General features: G+C 32.7%; 2 protein-coding genes across 2 annotated transcripts; one reads left to right on the top strand and one right to left on the bottom strand.

The window, feature by feature from the left end:
- Nucleotides 1-12,961: 12,961 nt before the first annotated feature.
- Nucleotides 12,962-17,506, top strand: LOC139852773 (uncharacterized). Its single transcript, XM_071842103.1, has 12 exons — nt 12,962-13,239; nt 13,332-13,391; nt 13,537-13,623; nt 14,575-14,673; nt 14,809-14,904; nt 15,037-15,102; nt 15,205-15,295; nt 15,564-15,631; nt 16,105-16,170; nt 16,737-16,787; nt 16,897-16,961; nt 17,065-17,506. The coding sequence occupies exons 1-12, from the start codon at nt 12,982-12,984 to the stop codon at nt 17,120-17,122; spliced, it is 1,065 nt and encodes a 354-aa protein (XP_071698204.1). The 5' UTR covers nt 12,962-12,981; the 3' UTR covers nt 17,123-17,506.
- A 2,163-nt stretch (nt 17,507-19,669) lies between these two features.
- LOC139855711 (uncharacterized) lies at nt 19,670-22,071 on the bottom strand. Its single transcript, XM_071844965.1, has 5 exons — nt 21,986-22,071; nt 21,509-21,889; nt 20,675-20,957; nt 20,013-20,090; nt 19,670-19,822 (listed from the first exon to the last, which is right to left on the bottom strand). Exons 2-5 carry the CDS (start codon nt 21,769-21,771, stop codon nt 19,772-19,774), a joined length of 675 nt encoding a protein of 224 aa, XP_071701066.1. The 5' UTR covers nt 21,772-21,889; nt 21,986-22,071; the 3' UTR covers nt 19,670-19,771.
- Between the last annotated feature and the right edge of the window lie 818 nt (nt 22,072-22,889).

The following is a 22,889-nucleotide window of genomic DNA, read 5'->3' as shown; positions in this document are numbered from 1 at the left end:
GACTAGGGTTTAGGTGAAGCCACTCGAAACTTGTTTTTTATTGAGTTAAATACACCAATGGTCCCTGCGGTTTACGTATGATTACAGAAATAGTCCCTAACTCTAAAAAAATTACACCAATTGTCCATGTGGTTTTTAATATAACCGGAGTCAGTCCAATCATATGTCTGTATTAACTGAAAACGAGTGCAGGTCACGTGATGCATATAATTTTCTCTATATTGGTGTACCCCCATAATATATAATAAAACCATTCGGTTCTATAAAATAACGAGCAGCCGTGTTTTCTAAATCGGTTTAGAAAATTCAATTCCAATGCAACGTACTTGTAGTTTACGATGAACATATCACAACAAACTAATTATGATTTCGAGCAATGGAAAGATGAAGGTGAAGATGATCAGATTCGTAAGTTATATATTCATTCATGTTTTAAACTGATTTATGTTATAAACTAAAACTGGCAGATGTTAAACTAATTCATTCATTTGATTGATGTTTAAAATTGTTTCATTCATTTGATTGATATTTTATACTTAATCGAAACTGATAGAAGTTTGTTGTGATAATTGTTGTATGTATTAAACTGAAACTGTGTTTTAAACTACAACTGATCTATGTTAGTGCTGCATTTGATAAACTGGTATAGTCAACTTTTATACGTTTACAGAATTAACTAGAAAAAAATTCGACCGTGCGTTGCTGTGGTTGTATTCAACGCGCGGTCGAATTTGGATATATGTTGAGTTGTTTGTTGTACGTGTATGTATATATATGAAATATGGCCCGAAATATTTAGCGTTTTTTAACGATGTCCGTTTCGCGCGTAGTTAGTCCCGTTGTGTTCGTTAGATTTTTTCAAGTTGAACGATGATTTCAGAAAAATTTAACTCGCACCGAGCGATATGAAATATAGCCCAAAATATTTAGTGTTTTTTTTAACGATGTTCGTTTCGTGCGTAGTTAGTCCTGTTGTGTTCGTCAGATTTTTTCAAGTTGAACGGTGGTCTCGGAAAAATTTAACTCGCACCGAGCGAGAAGATATGGTCTGTTAAAAATTCGGATGGAATAAGTTTCTTTTATTTTAATAAAATTATATATTTAAGCTTTCTACCCCTGAAAAAGTGTAAACTCGAGGGGGCGTTGTGTAAGTGTAACAACCCAACCCAATATACAATCGAACACGTGTAATAAATTTTTTTTATTTTATTTTACAGTGGAGTGCGCGCGCACAGGCCCACATTCAGTTCTGTCCGATTTCGTCAATTTTCAATTAAAGATCTCCCACTTTCCGACATATTTAAACGAAACGCTTTTCACAATATGTTATAATGGTTAAAACTCACACGATTCAATAATAAAATGAGTTTTACAAAACGGGGCCCACATCGGCCGTTTTACGAGTTTCATACAAAAGTTCGAGTTTCGACCGCACTAGTTTAAATTCCAAACGACACTATGAGCATGGTGTTTGGGGTTAAACTACCCAAATCTCGGTCAAACTCCAAAGCTATCACATCCCAAAAGCGTCCCCTATACAACAAGCGGGATCTCTAATCCAATCGAAGGCCCTTACCCTTGTCAACGCCGGAGCCTATAAAAAGATAAACAATGAGAGGGTAAGCAAAGCTTAGTGAATGCAATAATTATACCCATATATATATAATATACCTACTTGCAATCACTTACACATTTACTGCATACACGCTATCAATACAATTAGCATACCATCTCAAGTACAAAGCTAATAAACTCCGACAAACCGCTACTAGCGTAATCAATAACATGTAATCGACATAATATAATATGCTACAAAACAATACACAACCATGGTTAACCATTCTCGCGTCATGGTGCTACCGGCTCTTTGGTTCACACCATACGCATTTGTCATGATGCTACCGGCTCTTTGGTTCACATCACAACTCGAGTCATACTCACGCTAGAGTGCTACCGGCTCTTTGGTTCACACTCTAACAACGCTAAGGTGCTACCGGCTATTTGATTCACACCCTAACAAATCGTGCTATAGCGCTACCGGCTCTTTGGTTCACACTATAACACACGTACTATGACGCTACCGGCTCTTTGGTTCACATCATAGCACGCTCGCACATACTATGGTACTACCGGCTCTTTGGTTCATACCATAGCATACAAATAAATACATTACATACATATGCATATAATCATTCCACTCACCTTTAACGATTTAGTGACGGTTTTATACTTCCGCAAGCTTCAAAGCGAGGTACCTAATATAATAAGTACTTCAATCAACCCACATAACTAGTTGGACTAAATACCAACAATTTCACTTATGTGCATTTAATGACTTAAATGCATTAAATGCCCCATTTTCACCAAAACCGCCCTTTAAGGGTCAAGACCATCAATAATCACTTAAAAGCTAGTGATTAAGGTCCAACAACATTAACCATTACACAATTAGGGTATTTCATACCCATTTTCCCAATTAGGTCAATCATTAGCCCTTTGACTAATTTAAAGTCAACACACCCATTTTGGGTTATCTACTAACCCATCTAACACCCATTTACTAATTAACTAGGTGTGCTAGTGATTAACTAACCAATTAGAAATCATAAACATCAATTAACCTTTTGAAACCCTAGGTTAGTTACCATCGAGTCTTTATGACTCCATTTTACCCAAGAACACCCGAAATCACCAAATATGGTTTTATGTTCATCACTAACTCAAACCCTAACCCTTACACAAAATTAAGGTAAGGAAATTAAAGTTAGAACGTACCACTATAACCAAAACGAAGCTAGAGATGAGATGAACAACTTTAATGCACGCGATTTGACCCGAAAGCAACTTCTTCCTCTTGGATTTAAGCTTTCTCACTCAAGAATCAAAGTCTCTCTCTAGATTTAAAGTGATAAGGATAAAGTAGTTGAAGATGGAGTTATGACTCCACCCAAACAGATCTGGTAGCCTTTATCCCGTCCACAAATGAAATTACCAAAATGCCTTTCATGACCCGTCCTAATCCATCCGGACGAAGTCCATATCGATTACAAACGATTCACAATAATTGATTTCATCGCGAGGTACTTGACCTCTATATGATACATTTTACAAACATTGCATTCGTTTTTAAAAGACAAACTTTCATTACACCGACAGTTAACAGCATGCATACCATTTTATAATATATCCAACTATAATTGACTTAATAATAATCTTGATGAACTCAATGACTCGAATGCAACGTCTTTTGAAATATGTCATGAATGACTCCAAGTAATGTCTTTAAAATGAGCAAATGCACAGCGGAAGATTTCTTTCGTACCTGAGAATAAACATGCTTTAAAGTGTCAACCAAAAGGTTGGTGAGTTCATTCGTTTAACATAAATAATCATTTCATAATTTTAATAGACCACAAGATTTCCAGTTCTCATAAATATACGTCCCATGCATAGAGACAAAAATAATCATTCATATGGTGAACACCTGGTAATCGACATTCACAATATACATATAAGAATATCCCCATCATTCCGGGATCCTCCTTCGGACATGATATAAATTTCGAAATACTAAAGCATCCGGTACTTTGGATGGGGCTTGTTAGGCCCGATAGATCTATCTTTAGAGTTTGCGTCAATTAGGGTGTCTATTCCCTAATTCTTAGATTACCAGACTTAATAAAAAGGGGCATATTCGATTTCGATCATTCAACCATATAATGTAGTTTTGATTACTTGTGTCTATTTCGTAAAACAGTTATAAAAACAGCGCATGTATTCTCAGTCCCAAAAATATATATTGCAAAAGCATTTAAAAAGGGATTAATGAAACTCACGCATATAAATATTGTAAAACAGTCTTTAAAACAGTGCATGTATTCTCAGTCCAAAAATATAAAGAGTAAAAGGGAGCAAATGAACTCATCTAGTGTATTTTGTAGTAAAAATACATATGACAACATTGAACAAAAGTAGGGTTGGCCTCGGATTCACGAACCTATATCATTTGTATATCTTATTAAAACATATATTAACAACTAACAAGTTATTAGTAATTTACATATCATATTACTAAATAAGTTATATTTATCCTATATACTTTAAGTAGTAAATATTTATTTCTATAATACTTTTATTAATATTATTAGAGTAAATACTTATTAAAGTAGTTTAATAATATAGCTTTTATCATTTATCATAATATATTAGAATAGAAGTTTATTTCAAGATTTATATATGATAAGAATATATATATTTACATTATTAATATATTTTATATATAGCTTACATAATATCATGTTAAAAATAAAAATTTAGTAGTGTGTAATATTAATATATTTGTAATGTATTTTGTAAAATAAAATTTATTTCTAAAAATAACAATAATAATGATAATAATGATGATAGTAATAATAATAGAAATAATAATAAATACTACCTTACAAGAAAAGCTCAAAAAAAAAAAATATAACTGCCCATGCTTGGGCTCGAACCCGCAACCTCTCGCTCACCCAACAACACCCTTAACCGTTAAGCTGTTTCAACTTTTGTGTTTTAGATCGACAGTCAAAACATATAACCCGTAATCGTTTTTGTTTCATTTTCTTCCTCTAACATTCGGCCCAACATAACAATGCTTAGATTTCGGCCCAACTTTTAAATATCTTGAAGCCCAATCTGGTAACCTAATAAATCCAAGTAATATTTTGTGGGCTGCTTGATCCTCTCATGAGTTCGTACAGAATGAATCACAACAAAAAAAATTAAACCGACGCTTGTTAACATTTATCATGAATTCACAGTTTCATCATCTATCTTATTTATCACTATAGTATCATTCCCTCATAGATCACGGTATGATTATCCATCATCATACACGATATTATCATCATCATAATATTATTCAAACAGTTCGATCATCTCATCCCATTTCTCGATCATCACCATACCATAAAATTATAAAGGAAAATGGGTGGTTTTCTTTTTCCTTCCTTCTGGTCCACCACGAAAGAAAAAAAAAATAGAGGTCACCAACATCAAAAATGTCGGCCATGATACCTTTACCTTTTTCAATTCATTTGGTTTCTTTATATATATATATATATATATATATATATATATATATATATATATATATATATATATATATATTTTTGTGAGGTCCGCATGTATTAAAATAGGTGGACTGTCGGTATCATTTATTTGGGAGTAAAGCTCCATGTTTTGATTTAATAATTGATTGGGAAAACAACCTACAAGTGGGGATGGTTGCTAGTGTTTATCGGCCTAAAAGAGAGTAAAAATAAATACTTTACAGCGGTTTTGCATGATAAAGTCATTCAGAGATTGCAACAAGTATATAGCGATTATATTGTGTTAGGATTTAGTGGTGTTGGTATTCGAATAGCAGAAAGAAAAAAAAAGTATAGTAACATTGTAATGTAACGAAAGTAAGATGTGGTTTTGAAGTGGTGTTGTGTCACGACAAGAAGCAGCAGCAAGGTTTCATACCAATGAAGTATTTGTGGTGGTTATGTTGTGGCTCGTTGGTGTTTCAAATGGGGAACCGAAGGTTTAGGGTCGAATACAAAAAAAAATGATGGAAGGTGGTTTGAAGAAGAAATAGAAACATAAGTCAAGTAGCATGTGATGATACTTGGTTTGTGTTGGATTTGGTTGATTAAAACAAGAACAGAGAAATGTGTTGATGATGGTTGAAAATGGTCTCGGTTGGTTGTCGGGAGTGGTGATGATTGATGGTGGTCCAGTGGCGATGAAGATGGTCGGTGATGATCTCAAAGGTGAAGAGGAGGTGTGATCAAGTGTATGCATATGATATATCTCATCTGTCTCTTGTATGTAATTAAGTTTGATGATAAGGATCCAAACACAGTGATATAAGATTCTTTCTACACAGTAATACAAGTTAACATCACAAGTTAAAATCCCGTGAATGTTCTTTGTTTTGTTTGGTGACTCAAAAGTCCAGAAAATACTATATGAGTTATTTTGATACTTATATTCGGTGGTGATAGACAAGGATAGATATACAACTAACAAAAAGGTTCAATCACCAATTAAACACAATACATCTCGTTTACTTTCAGTGTAGATTCAATTCACAGGTAATACATAAAAAAAACTGATTGATAGGAAATAGATTCTTCTACTAATTATTATTATAGTTTATATTTAATATATATATATATTACTAACAATAATACTTTTAACATTAATAATAATAATTATCATAATAATAATATTAATATTAATAATAATTTTAATAATAATTATAAATTATTATAATTATTAGATATAGTGTTAATAATAATACTAATAATAATAACATCACTAATATAACAAATTAATATTAATACATAATTGTAAAAATGAAATATTACATCTCTTTCATATAATATATATATTATTACAATACTCATTATGTATAGATTATATATATATATATATATATATATATATATATATATATATATATATATATATATATATATATATATATATATTACACACATATCAACCTTTAGTTACCGGTTTCGTAAAAGAATGTCTTCAAAATAATATATTCTAAAATATAATGTATTCAAAATAATATATTCTAAAATATTATACATACATATAACAAATTTTTATTGCTTATCATAATTTATTTTACGTTTTTAATTCTAGTAACTATAAAATTTTATTAATACATTTCAATTTATTATATACACATTTATATATATACATATCTATTCACAACTAATTGTTCGTGAATCGTCGAGAATAGTCACAGGGTAAATGAATATATTAAAATGGTTCAAAATTTTTGAGACTCAACATTACAGACTTTGCTTATTGTGTCGAGACCATATAAAGATTAAGTTTAAATTTAGTCGGAAATTCCCGGGTCATCACAGTACCTACCCGTTAAAGAAATTTCGTCCCGAAATTTGAGTGAGGTGGTCATGGCTAACAATAAAAATGATTTCATGACGAATATGATTTGATAAATAGAGTTTCATCATCATTGAGTAATATGGATAAAAAAATAATTCGATTATTCGAAGAGCACGAATGAAGCTATCATAAAGAGTGAGATGAATAAATAAAGTTTCGTCTTAACTTTTGACGTTGTCTTGGTTGAATTCCGGAATTCAAGAGATTTTAAAAGAAAATCTATGAAATCTATAAGATCTGATTCTTCGGGATTTATGAAAATTAAGATCTTCATAATTAAATACGGTGATCTGCCTCGATTACTCTATCTGATATTTCCACTATAAATGAACTTCATCCGTTCTATTATTTTCACCATTCCAATACTTTCTTTCTTAGTTCGTACATCCAAAGGATTGTGAAAATGCTTAATCCAGTTTTAATCCTTGATATTTTCCTAATTATCATTTCTGTCATCCTTCTTTTCAATCTTCCCCCAGAAAAATCTGTTTACTTCTACTATTACCTTGGGTGATACTATTCTTAATTATACCATGTCTTTATATTGCTATTCGTATTAATATCCACATTTTGTAACCTCTGTGTCGTCATTGGACTTTATATTTTCTCTTATATTTCGGTGTTCCTGCTTCCATCTTCTATAATCATCGTCATCCACAGTTAATGCTCTCTCTTATTTGCTGCAATTTATACCCCTTTTTTATTTCGGAGCTTCATACTTTTGTTTTCTTTTCGCAAGTATTGGTCCAGAATTTGTAGGTTTGGAGTTCCAAATGAACTTAATGTTCTAAGCAAGAAAGAACGTAATAGCACGATTTGATTTGTCAAATTACCAGAATCACTGAGAATAGAGCTATCAAGAATATACTTTCTTGATATGTTCAGAAGTTAAGCAGAATGAAAGAGTTATGTAACATGGCACGTGATGACGTTATAATCTGTGAATCATCACGTTCCATTAGAAACTCAGCATGACTTACCGTGATATAATCACGTTGATCAAGTGTTATTATATTATACAAACTCATGCATCAGTTCCCAACATTACTTCAATAACATTCATATTTTAAGCTCGAAAGTTTACAGAATATAGAAACTAACAGTTTCTATATGATGTAACACTGATAGCACGAAGAGATTAATGATTTCAGATAAGAATAGTTATAAAAATATCTTCAGAAATATGGAGGATATTTATAATGAAAAAAAAAACGATGATATCTTGGAATTTCTAATATCGAAGGATGGTGAAGAAAATTTGTCCGCAAGAGTTTGGAGTCAGAAGCAAGGTATTCGCTAAAGATTTTATCAGAAACAGAATCATCAGAATTCTTAATGTACAAGTTTAGTCCTTGTGATTCGTTCAGAGACTCCTTCGTGGTTTGCTCAATCTGTTTTTCAGTACCAAATTTTCTATCGAGCGTTCCTAACACTCCCTTCTTTATTATCAAACTTTTTGCCGTTTAGACCATCTATAATTTTTCTGTTTCCTCTGCATTTAATGCTACCATATCTGAGTCATCGATTATCAATCCGTGGTGGTTTCCAGAGAATTGTGTTTTTAGATGATTAAACACTGAGGGTAATATGGTGGAATATAAAAGGTTCCCCGATAACAATAAAAGAGTACGCATATATATCATGGTTATAATAAGGTTGTTTCGAATGAAAAGTGGAAGTTGACTTGCTGGAGCTGTGACAAAACTGACTATTGTGAAAAAGAGTTGCAAAGTTATTTTCGGTAATAACAACGCCAAAGAAGTTAGCACATATACGTGTTAAATGTTTACTCAAGTTCTGAATATTTTCAGGTGCATAACTATATGCATCGATCTTTTCTTCCGTAGATGAAGTGCGGTTGGTTCATCCTCTCGCCTGAGGTGTTTTCAAGAATCATGAAAGGTTTGAACGCAGATTGTAATCGTCAAGATACAAATGAGGTTTAATATGAAACCAAGTGGCAAACTTGAAGTATTGTTTAGTTTCATATGTTATAATCAATATTTTAATTCATTTTAATTGTCCACTGTTGGTAGTCCTCAGTTGATTAATCCACAATTAGCTAGGAACAGTTAGCTAGGATTTTGTTAGCGTGGATTCTTAACAAAATTTCTCATAGTTAATTTGTTTGTTTCTAACAAATTTTATTCCGTCAAATGTTTTCTTCACTATGCCACTTGTTGGATTCTGATAGATCAAAATCCAAATATGAAATTGCACTTGGATGAAAATAGTTGTTCTTTGTTGAACGGATACGTATATGTGTGAATTTGAGCAGTGTTGTTAATGACTGCTGAATCTGAATTGAAGAATGTACAGTAACTTATTAACGTGAAAACTTAAGTATTCCTCGGGTATTACCTACCCGTTAAAATATTTTCATCATTAACAGTTTGTACGAAAGAATTTTCAATCATAATCTTAAAGAAAATATATATACATATATATTTTCTTCAGAGGTAATCATGGATTTAATGAGTCAATATAATATTAGACTCATTTAATTTTCGATTTGAGCTAGAATAAGTAATCTCTAAAACTATTAGGATCCACATATTCTTCGCAGAATATTGATGAAGTTATGGATCAATACCTCATCGTTAATTATTAGGATCCACATATTCTTCGCAGAATATTAATGAAGTTATGGTTCAACACTTCATTGTTAATTGCTGTTGGTACTCCTTGGTGTCCATGGTGCGTATGATGTTGATGTTCGTGGAACAGATTGTGATGTTGAGGTGTGGGATGCTGATATTGTTATTGGTGGTATTGTTGGTGCCGGTAACATTGCTGAAGCTGGTACATTTTGCACCATACTTTTCAAGGCTACAACTCGTGCGCGAAGCTCGTTGGCTTATTACTCCGGAATGATTGTCGGTAGGAACAAGCGAATGAATAAAGTTTAGAATATGAGATATGATATATTCGTGGTGAGATATTCGGGAAATGAGAGTGAAAGTGGTGTTTCTAATAGGTTCACCTGTAAGTGTTTCAGGTTCTTCGCCAAAAGGTGAATTTGGTTGGTGGAAAGGATCGCCTTCTTCTTGTCTCCATTGATTAGGTCGACTACGAATCCATCAGATGAATTGGGGATGGATGATTGGTTGATTCATTCTGGTGACGTTGTTTCTGGAGCTTAGATGACTCTGCATTCGGAATAACTGTCGGGATAACTATCGGAATAGTTGTCGGAATTCGAGGGACTCGAACTGGTTGAGGGATTCATCTCGTACGATCAGATGAAGGATTTTCGATAAGAAATAGATTATAGGATGTAGATTAGTACCCTGCAATACATAGTTTACATATGCATATATAATACTAAAATCCCATAAGTTACAGAGGAATATACGGAATCTGTCAGACAAAGTAACAATAACAGATATGCTAAGATATGAATTTATCTATACACTGTCTATGCAATGGAGGCAGTAAGACGTGTCTAGAATAAGAGTGATAAGCAAGTGATTCCTTAAGAATGATAAGCAGGCAATTTTTTGACACGAAATGATAAGCAAAACTTTTGACATGCAGACACGGTCGAAGTCCAGACTTACTAATGCATCCTAATGACTTATCAGTTAGACACACTAATGCAGACCTGGTTCGCTAAGACCACCGCTCTGATACCAACTTTCATGACCCGTCCTAATCCATTCGGACGAAGTCCATATCGATTACAAACGATTCACAATAATTGATTTCATCGCGAGGTACTTGACCTCTATATGATACATTTTACAAACATTGCATTCATTTTTAAAAGACAAACTTTCATTACACCGACAGTTAACAGCATGCATACCATTTTATAATATATCCAACTATAATTGACTTAATAATAATCTTGATGAACTCAATGACTCGAATGCAACGTCTTTTGAAATATGTCATGAATGACTCCAAGTAATGTCTTTAAAATGAGCAAATGCACAACGGAAGATTTCTTTCGTACCTGAGAATAAACATGCTTTAAAGTGTCAACCAAAAGGTTGGTGAGTTCATTTGCTCCCTTTTACTCTTTATATTTTTGGACTGAGAATACATGCACTGTTTTAAAGATTGTTTTACAATATTTATATGCGTGAGTTTCATTAATCCCTTTTTAAATGCTTTTGCAATATATATTTTTGGGACTGAGAATACATGCGCTGTTTTTATAACTGTTTTACGAAATAGACACAAGTAATCAAAACTACATTATATGGTTGAATGATCGAAATCGAATATGCCCCTTTTTATTAAGTCTGGTAATCTAAGAATTAGGGAACATACACCCTAATTGACGCGAACTCTAAAGATAGATCTATCGGGCCCAACAAGCCCCATCCAAAGTACCGGATGCTTTAGTATTTCGAAATTTATATCATGTCCGAAGGAGGATCCCGGAATGATGGGGATATTCTTATATGTATAGTGTGAATGTCGATTACCAGGTGTTCACCATATGAATGATTATTTTTGTCTCTATGCATGGGACGTATATTTATGAGAACTGGAAATCTTGTGGTCTATTAAAATTATGAAATGATTATTTATGTTAAACGAATGAACTCACCAACCTTTTGGTTGACACTTTAAAGCATGTTTATTCTCAGGTACGAAAGAAATCTTCCGCTATGCATGTGCTCATTTTAAAGACATTACTTGGAGTCATTCATAACATATTTCAAAAGACGTTGCATTAGAGTCATTGAGTTCATCAAGATTATTATTAAGTCAATTATAGTTGGATATATTATAAAATGGTATGCATGCTGTTAACTGTCGGTGTAATGAAAGTTTGTCTTTTAAAAGCGAATGCAATGTTTTTAAAATGTATCATATAGAGGTCAAGTACCTCGCGATGAAATCAATTATTATGAATCGTTTGTAATCGATATGGACTTCGTCCGGATGGATTAGGACGGGTCATGAAAATGCCCATCAAAATATCTCATTAAAACAGCAAAAAAAAACCGGCTACAGTAGGGAGTGCACGGCGCGCACTAAGCTCAGATCGCTCTCTGACTTCTGTTTAACTGCACAATCATTCCCACACTTTATGTACTCTATATACTCTGTTGTACAATGAAGATTAAGGTCTTACAGTAAGTGAAGCCGAAGTTGAGGGACCGACTGTAGTGTGAACGCAAACTCAAAACGACAATCCGATATAACTGAAACGACGGATTCCACCACTCCTTTTAGTATATAGGTATAATAGAATGATAATATATTATAGTGATTATCTATATTCATTTATCAAAGTGGTATCATACGGTATTATGTTTAGCAGAATTGATATATTCATACGTGTACAGATAATTACGAGGAAGCAGATGAAGAAGAAGACAGTGATTATTTTTCTATTAATAATTTATATACTAGATTTCACACATCAAATTCTGTAAAGGGCCATCAGTTATGATTTCATGACTTCCGGCGAACTGAGCAGAGGAAGCGGAGAAATATGGTGACAAAATGAACCGATGATGATGACGAGCTGCATTGAAGCACCAAATCCTTTTCAGTTTTGTTTTTCACAATAGATATCATTCTAGTTATATGTATGATTTAAAATTGTTGGTTTTGATTTGGAGAAATTTTAGAATTTATCAAAAAAAGTAGGGTTTATGATTTTTGTCGGATGAGTGAAGAAGATGATTTTGTTAAGAAGGGAAGTGATGAAACGAAGAAAAAAAATATTCATCATTTAAGAAACACATTAACAATTAGGAAAAAATGATGACAAAAATATCCTCATGTACGTCGCACATGAGGTCATTTAACGAAAATTAGCGTCCGTCAATTACATATACTAAACGCTTAACAAATTGAAACATTGAGGACGTTTAGGTAAAAAAAAAATTTAAGACCCATCTACGCAATACACCAAACATCAGGGACCAAACGTGTAATTGTAATTTTGTTTTTATTTAATTTTAATTGTCCGTCCATCCATCCATTGTCCATGATTAAATCAAAACGTAAATGTAAATTGTGAAGTGTGCGGGTGAGAGAATCAGAGAATTGGGGAAGATGAAAACTTTAGCTACAACTTCAGCTTTTCGATGTTCAATTGCCACTACATCAAGTTTCCATCATTTTCAATTCAATCAATCATCATTTATTAACAACAACAACAACAACAATGGCAGAATCATTAGCAGTTGCGCAATCACTTCACAATCGTTTCATCACTCAAATTCACGTCACCTATTTTCCGGAATCTCCACCAATCGCCGCCGCCCTCCGCCTATCTCTTCCATGACTTCATCCACTCAAACACCTTCACAGGTTCATAATATTCAAATTTTATGTTACTGTTGCGTAATTATTATATTATCATTAGTTGAATAATAATATAATTTAATTTAATTTGTAATTAGAGTGCCTCTTCATCCGGTGATGCAACTGCTGACGTATTTCAGATCATTAAAACTCATCAGGTACTAACAGGACTATATCTAGTGTGTGTGTGTGTGTGTCTTTTATCTGTATATATTATTAACAAATTTAATTTAATTTAGAATATAGATATAGATACAAGTGTGTGAGTTTGATAGTGTAGTGTATCACTGTATGTGATTATAGGAAAAAGCTGCTAGACTGCCTCCAATTGAAGAGGTCAAGACTATTCTTCATCACGGCATGCGTGGCGTTCTTTCCACGTTTTCTCAGGTGCTTTCCGGTTCTTCGTTCAACGTTTTGTATCGATTATTTTGTACTATAAAACTTGAATGTTTTAGATCAGTATTATGGAGTATTTGGTTAAGTTGATGAAACAAGGATCTCATGAGTTTAGCTAGTACACGTTGTCAGCTAATCATTTTCAGGATCACTTATTGATATATATGCAAGGTTGAAAAGACGTGAGACAAGGTCGAGACGGTAGCGACTTAACGTCGCAACGGAAAAAACGGGGTTGAGACGGGTCGAAACGGATGTTGACCAACGTTTACTTTATATATATATGTATATATATATATATATATATATATATATATATATATATATTTTTCAGACATAAACATATCAAACAAAAATATTTCACAGTAAACATAGATATTTGCCTTTAAAATATTTATGTTTAAAATTTATTTAAAAAGTCAACGTTGGTCAACATCCGTCTCGACCCCGTCTTGGCCATTTTTTTACCGTCAGCCGTTGACATTCTTTTTGGCGTTGTTGACCGTTTTTAAGCGTTGACCGTTTTTTTAACCGTTTCTAGGTCCGTTGCAACGGTAGCATGGTAAAACCGTTGCGACGCTCGTCTCGGCCGTTTTCACTTTTCTACAACACTGTATATATGTATGATGTGTCATGTATAATGGTAGTATCTAAGAATGCATAATTATGTGTATAACTCTTTACTTCTGGTACCAAATTACTTATACTAAAGTTATAATTTGGTCACATCGAAAATTCAAACACCATAGAATTGGTTGTGAAGTGAACTGTGTGTTACTTTAAAGTGAAATTGTTGTAGTTTAATTTGCTGTAACAGTTACTCCTTGATTTGTTGTTAATTCAAACCAAAACTGTGGTATACATGCTCTATAATTAGATCTCTTTTGCTTAATTCTACGTAGTCATTTTTTTTTTTTTTGGACAATTATGTTTAATTTGCAGAAGCACGATGGCTATCCATCAGGATCAATGGTTGATTTTGCATGTGATACTTACGGATATCCCATATTAGCAGTCAGCAGTTTGGCAGTTCATTCCAAGGTTTTCACACATACGTAAATTTTATAGTTATACAAACTAACAAACATATAACTAAAGATTGTTATTTTGTAACTGTCCCAGAGTTTTTAATTTCTCCTTCTGTAGACTATTACTAAAGTCGGCTGCTTTTTGCAGGACCTATCAGCTAATTCTAAATGCTCGTTGCTTGTGGCAAAAGATCCAGAAGACAGAACCGATCTTGTTATAACTGTACATGGTGATGCTGTTCCTGTAAGCCCCTACTTATTCGCTTCTTAATTCTTGAACTTTTATAAAGATATTTAATTGTAGTTTTTTATCCATATGAATTCTAAAGTGATCACTGATATTTTTTTTTTTTTTTAATTTTTTGTAACTTTGAAGGTTTCTAACGAGGACAAAGACGTTATACGCACTGCATACTTAGCTAGACATCCTGATGCATTTTGGGTAAAATATTTTAGCTAATATTTTTTTTCGTAAGGCCTCATATATTCTTATTGTATTTATATGACATCTTTTATTTACTCCAAGACTTGGTTATGGTAAAAGGTTGACTTTGGTGACTTCCAATTTCTTCGGATTGAGCCGAAAGTTGTGCGATATGTTTCCGGTGTTGCCACAGCTTTGTTGGGGTCAGGAGGTTTGTTTATGAATTTCACGTTCCAAATTTTGTATATCTTTCTTATCTTTTTGATGGAGTTTATAATTTTAATGTAAAGGGAATTTGTGTTTTCTACCAATAAACTTCGTTGAGCAAAAAAGTTGTTTTTATGGGTAGATGCCGCTACCATGAAGAATCAATTATATTTCCAATGTCCAAAATATTGAAAATTAGCTGATTACAAAGATTTCAATAATTCTCTTTTGTTATATCCTTGTAATTGTAAAGTTTTTCTCACTAATTTCAGAGTTCACGAAAGAGGAGTTTGCTGCAGCAAAGGTGGATCCAATATATCAATTCTCTAAGCCTGTAACGGTATAACTCCATTTCCGATGCTAATTTGGGAGGAGTTGAGGTGTCAAAATGGGTTATGGGGGTTGGTTTCAACTTTCAAGTTTTAGATAATACAAAGTTGATGACACAAATTGAAAATGGTCAGGTTTACCCACCACCACCTTTTTTATCCATTTTAATTAATACATTAAATGTGCTAACAGAGGTTATACTGAATAAGTGATTTAGAAGTTCATAAGCATCAGCGTACACCTTATTGGCCCATTTTACCCATTTTAATGCTGGCCAAGCCAGAAAGGTTATACAAATTCTACATTTTATCATCCATCTGAAATAATAAACAACCTAAAACGGTTTTGTGTATAACAAAATGGGTTGATATTGACACCTCTAAGCATATTGGACATTCATCCTTTTTTTGTGTTCTACTCAGCTTTTAATGTTTGTGCAATTTGATTTACTTGCTTTTAATTAACTTAATTCATGATCTGCAGTCTCACATGAATAAAGACCATTCAGATGATACAAAACTCATGGTTCAGCACTCAACATCAATTCCGGTGAGTCACACTCATGAGTTAATTTTGTTGTGCAGCCCATTGGGGTATCATTCTCTATTAAATTTTACAGTTGTATACTCAAGTGGGTTTATGGATGTAATTTTTTTCCTTTAATAGAGTAAGGGTGTGTTTCTTTAACTCTTAATTGAATGGTTCACCGCTGATAGCTAAACCATTAAGTGTTCAACGCGTTTGTTTCTAACCTCTGAACGATATATGATGTTAAATGGTTCAACATTAAGTGCTAAACCATTCAAAGTTGAAACATTTTTTTAACCACTAAGCACTTAAATTTTATGTTATATCCTCATCAAATCATATACAGAACACTTAACAAACAAGCATCTTGAATTTTTCAATAATGTAACACGTTAATAAGGTAATTTTACCCAATTCATATTGTTCATTCAAAAAACTTATCAAACAACGTAATTTTACCGTTTCCATCCCTTTAATAGAGGATAGATGAATACATATTATTAGTCATGTTGCGAATATAAGCACCAAATTGTTGGCAAGATAGCAACAGTGATACAATATCTTATTACCATCGTTTGTTTTTACAGGTAGACTTTGCATACATGCTGGATCTTGATAGCCTTGGGTTCAATGTAAAGGTATTAAGATTAATTCAAGCTCGCTGATACCATCACCTCTCGGGTTTCAAAACGTTTTGTAATAAACATTAATTTTTATTCTTAAACTTCTCCTTCGCTCTTTTTTTAGGCGGGCTATCAAGGGATGAACTTTAAGCTTCGGATTCCATTTCCCAGGCGCGCAGAAAATAGGAAGTGAGTATTAATAATATGTTCAAACATGCGTCGTTCTGAGTTCATTGACTTCATTCTTTTTTTTTTCTTGTCATTTTTTACGTTGTTTTTCCATCTTTTGTAGGGATGTGAAGACGCTCATAGTTGAGATGCTTCAAGCTGCCAGTTCACCCGTCAACTGATCATTACCACTAAATAACCGTTCCTATAACTAAATCACCTTTTACGTTTAGTCATTTACTATTTCATGATGTACATGACACATGATCCAAGTTAAAATGAAGATTTGATTATGTAAAAGGTGAATCTAGACACGTGGTTATTTAGATGGTTGCCTTTGCTTTTGCAAACTATAATATACATCAAACAACTTATGCTCCCTCTTTCTAAGAGAGAACAAATATGGATGAAAACAACAAATGGTATGAAGATTCTTATATTGATAAAATTAGGGACATAACCAGAATCTACTATGAACAATGAGGTATTTCTGGGTTTGCAACACGAAATTGTTGACTCGATATATGTAATTGTCTTATAATAATTTTGACTTTTTCTTTGGTTCATGGATGTGTTACATTTTTTGTTCCTTTGGAAGTTTCAAGCGTCATGAATACTTCGTTTTCTTTCCTTATTGGTTTACTTAACACATTTTTCTTTTCTTATAGCCAACGAATTAAAGTTAATTAAGAAATGGAGTTGTATATGATAGACCTAACTGAATATGTGTGTACGACTACTTGACAATTAAAAATTTGTATAGTGCCTTTTTTATTTTATATTTTACTTTGATATATTCTCTTGTATAAAGCTAACTTGGTCATTTCTCAACTCACTTTTCATCGGTTGACTGGTTTAAACTTTAATGTTAGTTAAATGTTTCTTTTGAGGTGGTAAATAAAACATTTAAGGTAGCGTTTGGTTCGTGAATTTGAAATTCTATCACATTTGGTTTGAGTATTTAAAATATTAGGATTTGCAAAACGTAAAATGTAAATAAAATGTAAACGTAAACCGTAACATGTAAAACTTAAAACGTAAAACGTTAATCGAAAACGTAAGACGTAAACGTAAACTGTAAACGTAAAACGCAAACGTAAAATTTAAATGTAAATGTAAATGTGAAACGTAAATGTAGTACGTAGACATAAAACATAACGTAAACATAAAATATAAGGCGTAAAAACGTAAACGTAAAACGTAATACGCAAAACGGAAACGTAATACGCAAACGAAAAACGTAAACGTAAAATGGAAAACGAAAACGTATAACGTAAAAGTAAAATAAGAACGTAAAACGCAATGCGTAAACGTAAAATGTAATCGTAAAACGCAAGCATAACATAAAACGTAAACGTAACACGTATGATTTAGAGATTCTCCACTCATATTTCAAAATCCTTCCCTAATACAAAGGATTTAGAAATCCTCCACTCATAGGATTTCCAAACCCTTAGTCATTTGAAACCCTCCAACCAAACATATGATTCGTGGGAGTTATGAAATGCAAATCCCACAAAATCCCTCGAAATCTCACGAACCAAACGCGCCCTAAGATGAATTTTGAAAGAATAGCCATAATAAGTAGTTAAGCTAAACTTTAATTGTATATACATCATAGCATCCAGAGAACGACAGCCATTGTACTCAGTGGCCCGTACTATGTGGTTCGTTTTGTTTATTATTGGGATTTGATGGTTGTTTCTTGGTTTGGTGGGTTTTTTTTTGTTCTGTCGTGTGTTCTCACAGCTCTGTCGTTTTTCCTTCATACATGGAGGCAAAGTGGTTGGTTTCCCTGCAATCGTATGGTTTCTGCCTCAACTGTCATGGCCTGTGTTTTTTCCGGCGACGATGATCAACGGAGTTTGTTGTCGGAATTCTTGGTATGTCATTATTTCTCCTTCCTCACATTTTCTCCCTTTCTTTTGTCCATCGATGCATCTTATTCTCCCTTTCTGTCCCACAATTCTTCATGTTGTTGCTTCCTTTTTATACCAATTGTTCCAACTTTCTCGACGTCGAGTTACTCTTGTGGATTTCGACGGTGTTTTATGCTAACTTCTGTTGTTCCAAAAGTCCTAAAATTTTTCAAGGATGTTGGCTTGGTGTTTGTTGTCAGTTTTGGTTTTGGCTACGAGTTGGGTGTTCTTGGGCTCCCCAACGATGTTTTATCGAGTATGGCAGCAATTTCAGGTGATTCCTTGGTGGTTGTGTGGTACGGGTTAGGTTGACTATTGGTATCTGGTTACTCTCTTAACTTGTCTTTTTGGGAGATTCGACGGGGTTTGTCGTTGAGGTTGTGTGATATTTAGGATGGTTTGAGTGTTCATTAAATCGCATTGCTGTTTAGATAGTTCACGAGTGTTTTGTCTCGTCTCTCGCGTGGTCTCATGGGGCTTCCGGAGTTTCTTTCCTTCGCTTTTATCATGTGGCGATTCTTTTGATGCTTTGGTTCGTTTACTTGAAGACTTGGGGTTTGGTCGCGTCTAACATAATTAGTTTTGATTGATTTATTCCTATATTAGATCAATGTGGTTCACTACAGTTTCAATTATATTATGTTTGTCAATTTAATCGTAGAATCATCTCAATTAGATTAGTAAAAATCTACTCAATTGTAACCTTTGCGATCTTTAATTTAATTTATGTTTTTGCAAGGAAAAAGGAGGATGGCCACCATACCATTTAGTGGAGTCGTGGAGATACGACAATAAAAAGGATAAGAAAAATAAACATCACATATCATATATTTCATTTAATTTGAAATTGATAATTGATAATTAAGAAAATAAGAAAATGTACAAAAACTTGTCCAAAAATTGAACAAATCATCATTCTGAATCACTCTCCATGCTTCCCATGGCCTTCAATCCTGTTGGTTTCTGCATGCAAATGACAACAATTCACACAATTAAAATGGCAACTTTTTCACTTTTACCATAACTTCAAATAACATGAAATAATTACACCATTGTACCACATTGTTTTTAACACTTTATAAAAATACAAATAAATATAAATGTTTAAAAATTTTAGATAAATTTTTATAGAATGACCATGGAATATTTGTACCTTCTTGGTGTTCTTCTTTTCTCTAACCTCATATCTCTCTTGACACATATCAGTCAACCATGCTCCTGGACTCACCAACTGCTCCATTCAATAACAGCAGGGGCAAATTAGTAAATACAAAATAACTTTATATATGTAAATATTATAAATTAAATTAAATTAAATTAAATTAAATTAAATTAAATATTAAATATACTGTAAAAAAAATAGTAATACAGTATTCTTTTACCACAAATGCCCAAAATATCACACAATCATCCAATACCAACTTGTACCACTTGCAACAACAGTTGGCAATTTAATCACCAATGTATGTGAAAACACATATACAGTAAAAATCAAATTACAAGAACATATTTGATTTTGATTTAAATTTTAAAATAAAAATAAATGCAAAGAATATAAATCAGAATATTTTTAAAAAAAATATCATAAATATGCAATATGAAAATGCCTAAAATTCGACATGGTAATTTTTTTTTTTACAAATACGTAAAACACAAAAGGCTAAAAATAAACACAATCACGATCTAGTTATTTTTTTATAAAAAAATTTAAATTAAAATTGTGCAGTGAAATAGATCCATTATAAAATTGTGCATCAGGAGTTTATACGGTACAACTTTAGATGCATAATTTTGATTAAAAAAATGATGACTTACAAGTATAGTTCTTTGGATCATTTTGGCTCTTTTTTTAGGTCTATGAGAAGGCTTGCAACCTTTCATTGCTAAAAAATCTTCTTCTTTTTCTTTGCTTGTTAATGCTATGTATAGTTTTGGCCATACATGTTTGCTTTTACTACTACTACTTTCATTTAACCCTCCGCCGCCGTCCACGGTGGAGATCTTCGGTTTCTCAACCACTCCCGCCGCCGCACTCCCTTTTTCCGGTGAAGATTTCCGGTGGCTTTCTGATCTTAATGCTGTTGCTGCATCAGAGTGCCTGAAACAACAAACAAATTCTTGATTTAACAAGCATAAAGATACATTTTCTATTCAACTCAAGATTCTTTTTTTTTTTTTTTAAATCAAACAAATTTCCATTAAAGTTTTAATTTTTAATAATTCCCTGGTCAATAAATCAAGCAAATTTCAACATTTATGGTAGTTTTGAACAAACCCATGACTTTTTTTTTCTTATTTTTTTTTTTTTTTTTTTTGTAATTTTCAGTAAGTAAATGTAAATAAAGCAAATTTCTTATTTAATTGTAAATCATGAACAAAACATAAATCGAATTTTATTTCAATTACGCTCAAGCAGATTTAGAGAGCCTCAAAGTCTCAAATTAAATTTGTAAACATCAAAACAAACCCATAAATAAAGTTTCATACTTGAAAAGATTTCTTGTTTTAAAAGTGATTCCATCACAAATCTACATCAGACCGATAATAAATTCAATTTTTAGAGTATTTCTTATCTTAAATCCAATTAATTCTTACAGAATTTCATTTTTATTTATTTTTTGGGGAGATAAATTTGGAAAACTCTGTTACCTTGTGAGACGAGTAGATGGTGGTGGTAAAGATGGTTCTGGGTTATCATTATCAGAATTAAAAGCAACAAAATGAGAATTTATTTTCCGGCGAATTCTCCGGCGACCGGAAACGGCAAAAGATGGGTCGGCGGTATCATCATGGTCTCTAACTCTTACACATCTTAGTCTCTTTTTATTCCCCCATCTTAAAAATAAATCTGTACTTTCTACTGCTTCTTGTTGTTGTTGTTTACACCCTAATCTTTTTTCTGTTTTATCCATCGAATTAAAAAATCAAGATTTTCAATAAATAAAAAAAAAAATCCAATTTTTTGAGCTTATGTTACAGGTTCGATGAAATTAAACAACGATCTGGTAAATTGTTGGTTTGAAAATGCACCTGAAAAAATTAAACAAAAAATAGTCAATTTAGACTAAATTGTAACATGAAGAAGATAAAAGGTGAGATCTGATTGATGGAAGGTTATGAACTTACAGAAATGAATACACACAGTGAATGGTGGATTGTGTGTTTTTAAGGAGATGGAATATGAATTTTAATGTGATTTTTTTATGAAGAAGGGGAAAATGAGTTGGTTTCATTTTGTTATTGTGCTTGTTTATGGAATTTATATATTTCTTGTAGTTTGTTGTGAGATAAGTTTTGGTGTGTGGTGACCCTTGGATTTTGAATCAACGGTGGAGATGATTATTGACACCTCTTTTTAATCTTTTCCGGGCTTTATTGTTTAAGACACTGTTAGTATAAAAGAGGTTAAAGCCCATAATTGACGCTTAAAGGCCCAAAATGAAGCCCATGTGTGAAACACTTGACTTGACACAGTTCAGGGCTGCCAACTTTCCATGGTCAAAAAAATTTCATTTAGAGTTTAGACCATTCCATTTTCCATATCTACGTGAAAATCAGATGGTAAAACGAGTTTGGCGGGCTTTCATATGTTTCACAAGATAGGTACCAAACTAGCAAAGGCGGTTGTGAACTATTTTGGTGAGGTCATTGGCGTTAGATTTACGGTGATGAGTGGGTTTCACTTCTATTATTTTCTATTATTATACTACTAGACTTTTTTTCTTTGTTGTTTCTTTGATTTGTACATGTGAATGGAGATGGTGAATTGGTGATAGATATACAATTTTATGTATATAAGGAATGTGCATACTAGAAAAAATTAAAAACATTTTAGGATCGGACTGAACCGGATTTGAACCGAACCGGGCTGAGGAGTTTCAGTACGGTCCATGGTCTTTGATTTTTATATTTTTCGGTCCTCGGTATGGGATGGACCGAACCCAAAAAATGGGGAAACAAATCGAACGTAAATATTTACATTACGTAGATCTAATTTGTTCATTTTATCTTGCTCTTTTTAATAAGCAAT

Source organism: Rutidosis leptorrhynchoides, chromosome 6 (genome assembly GCF_046630445.1).
Source record: "Rutidosis leptorrhynchoides isolate AG116_Rl617_1_P2 chromosome 6, CSIRO_AGI_Rlap_v1, whole genome shotgun sequence".
NCBI lineage: Eukaryota > Viridiplantae > Streptophyta > Magnoliopsida > Asterales > Asteraceae > Rutidosis > Rutidosis leptorrhynchoides.
This window is presented reverse-complemented; position numbering and strand designations above follow the sequence as displayed.

Excerpts from the sequence above, each read along its gene's own strand:
- LOC139852773 (XM_071842103.1), top strand. The coding sequence starts at position 12,982 with ATGAAAACTTTAGCTACAACTTCAGCTTTTCGATGTTCAATTGCCACT. Across the intron at positions 15,296-15,563 it reads AGCTTTGTTGGGGTCAGGAG|AGTTCACGAAAGAGGAGTTT; the intron begins GTTTGTTTATGA and ends CACTAATTTCAG. Across the intron at positions 16,171-16,736 it reads AGCACTCAACATCAATTCCG|GTAGACTTTGCATACATGCT; the intron begins GTGAGTCACACT and ends TTGTTTTTACAG.
- LOC139855711 (XM_071844965.1), bottom strand. The coding sequence starts at position 21,771 with ATGGATAAAACAGAAAAAAGATTAGGGTGTAAACAACAACAACAAGAA. Across the intron at positions 20,958-21,508 it reads CCATCTACTCGTCTCACAAG|GCACTCTGATGCAGCAACAG; the intron begins GTAACAGAGTTT and ends TTGTTGTTTCAG. Across the intron at positions 20,091-20,674 it reads TGATCCAAAGAACTATACTT|TTGGTGAGTCCAGGAGCATG; the intron begins GTAAGTCATCAT and ends TGAATGGAGCAG.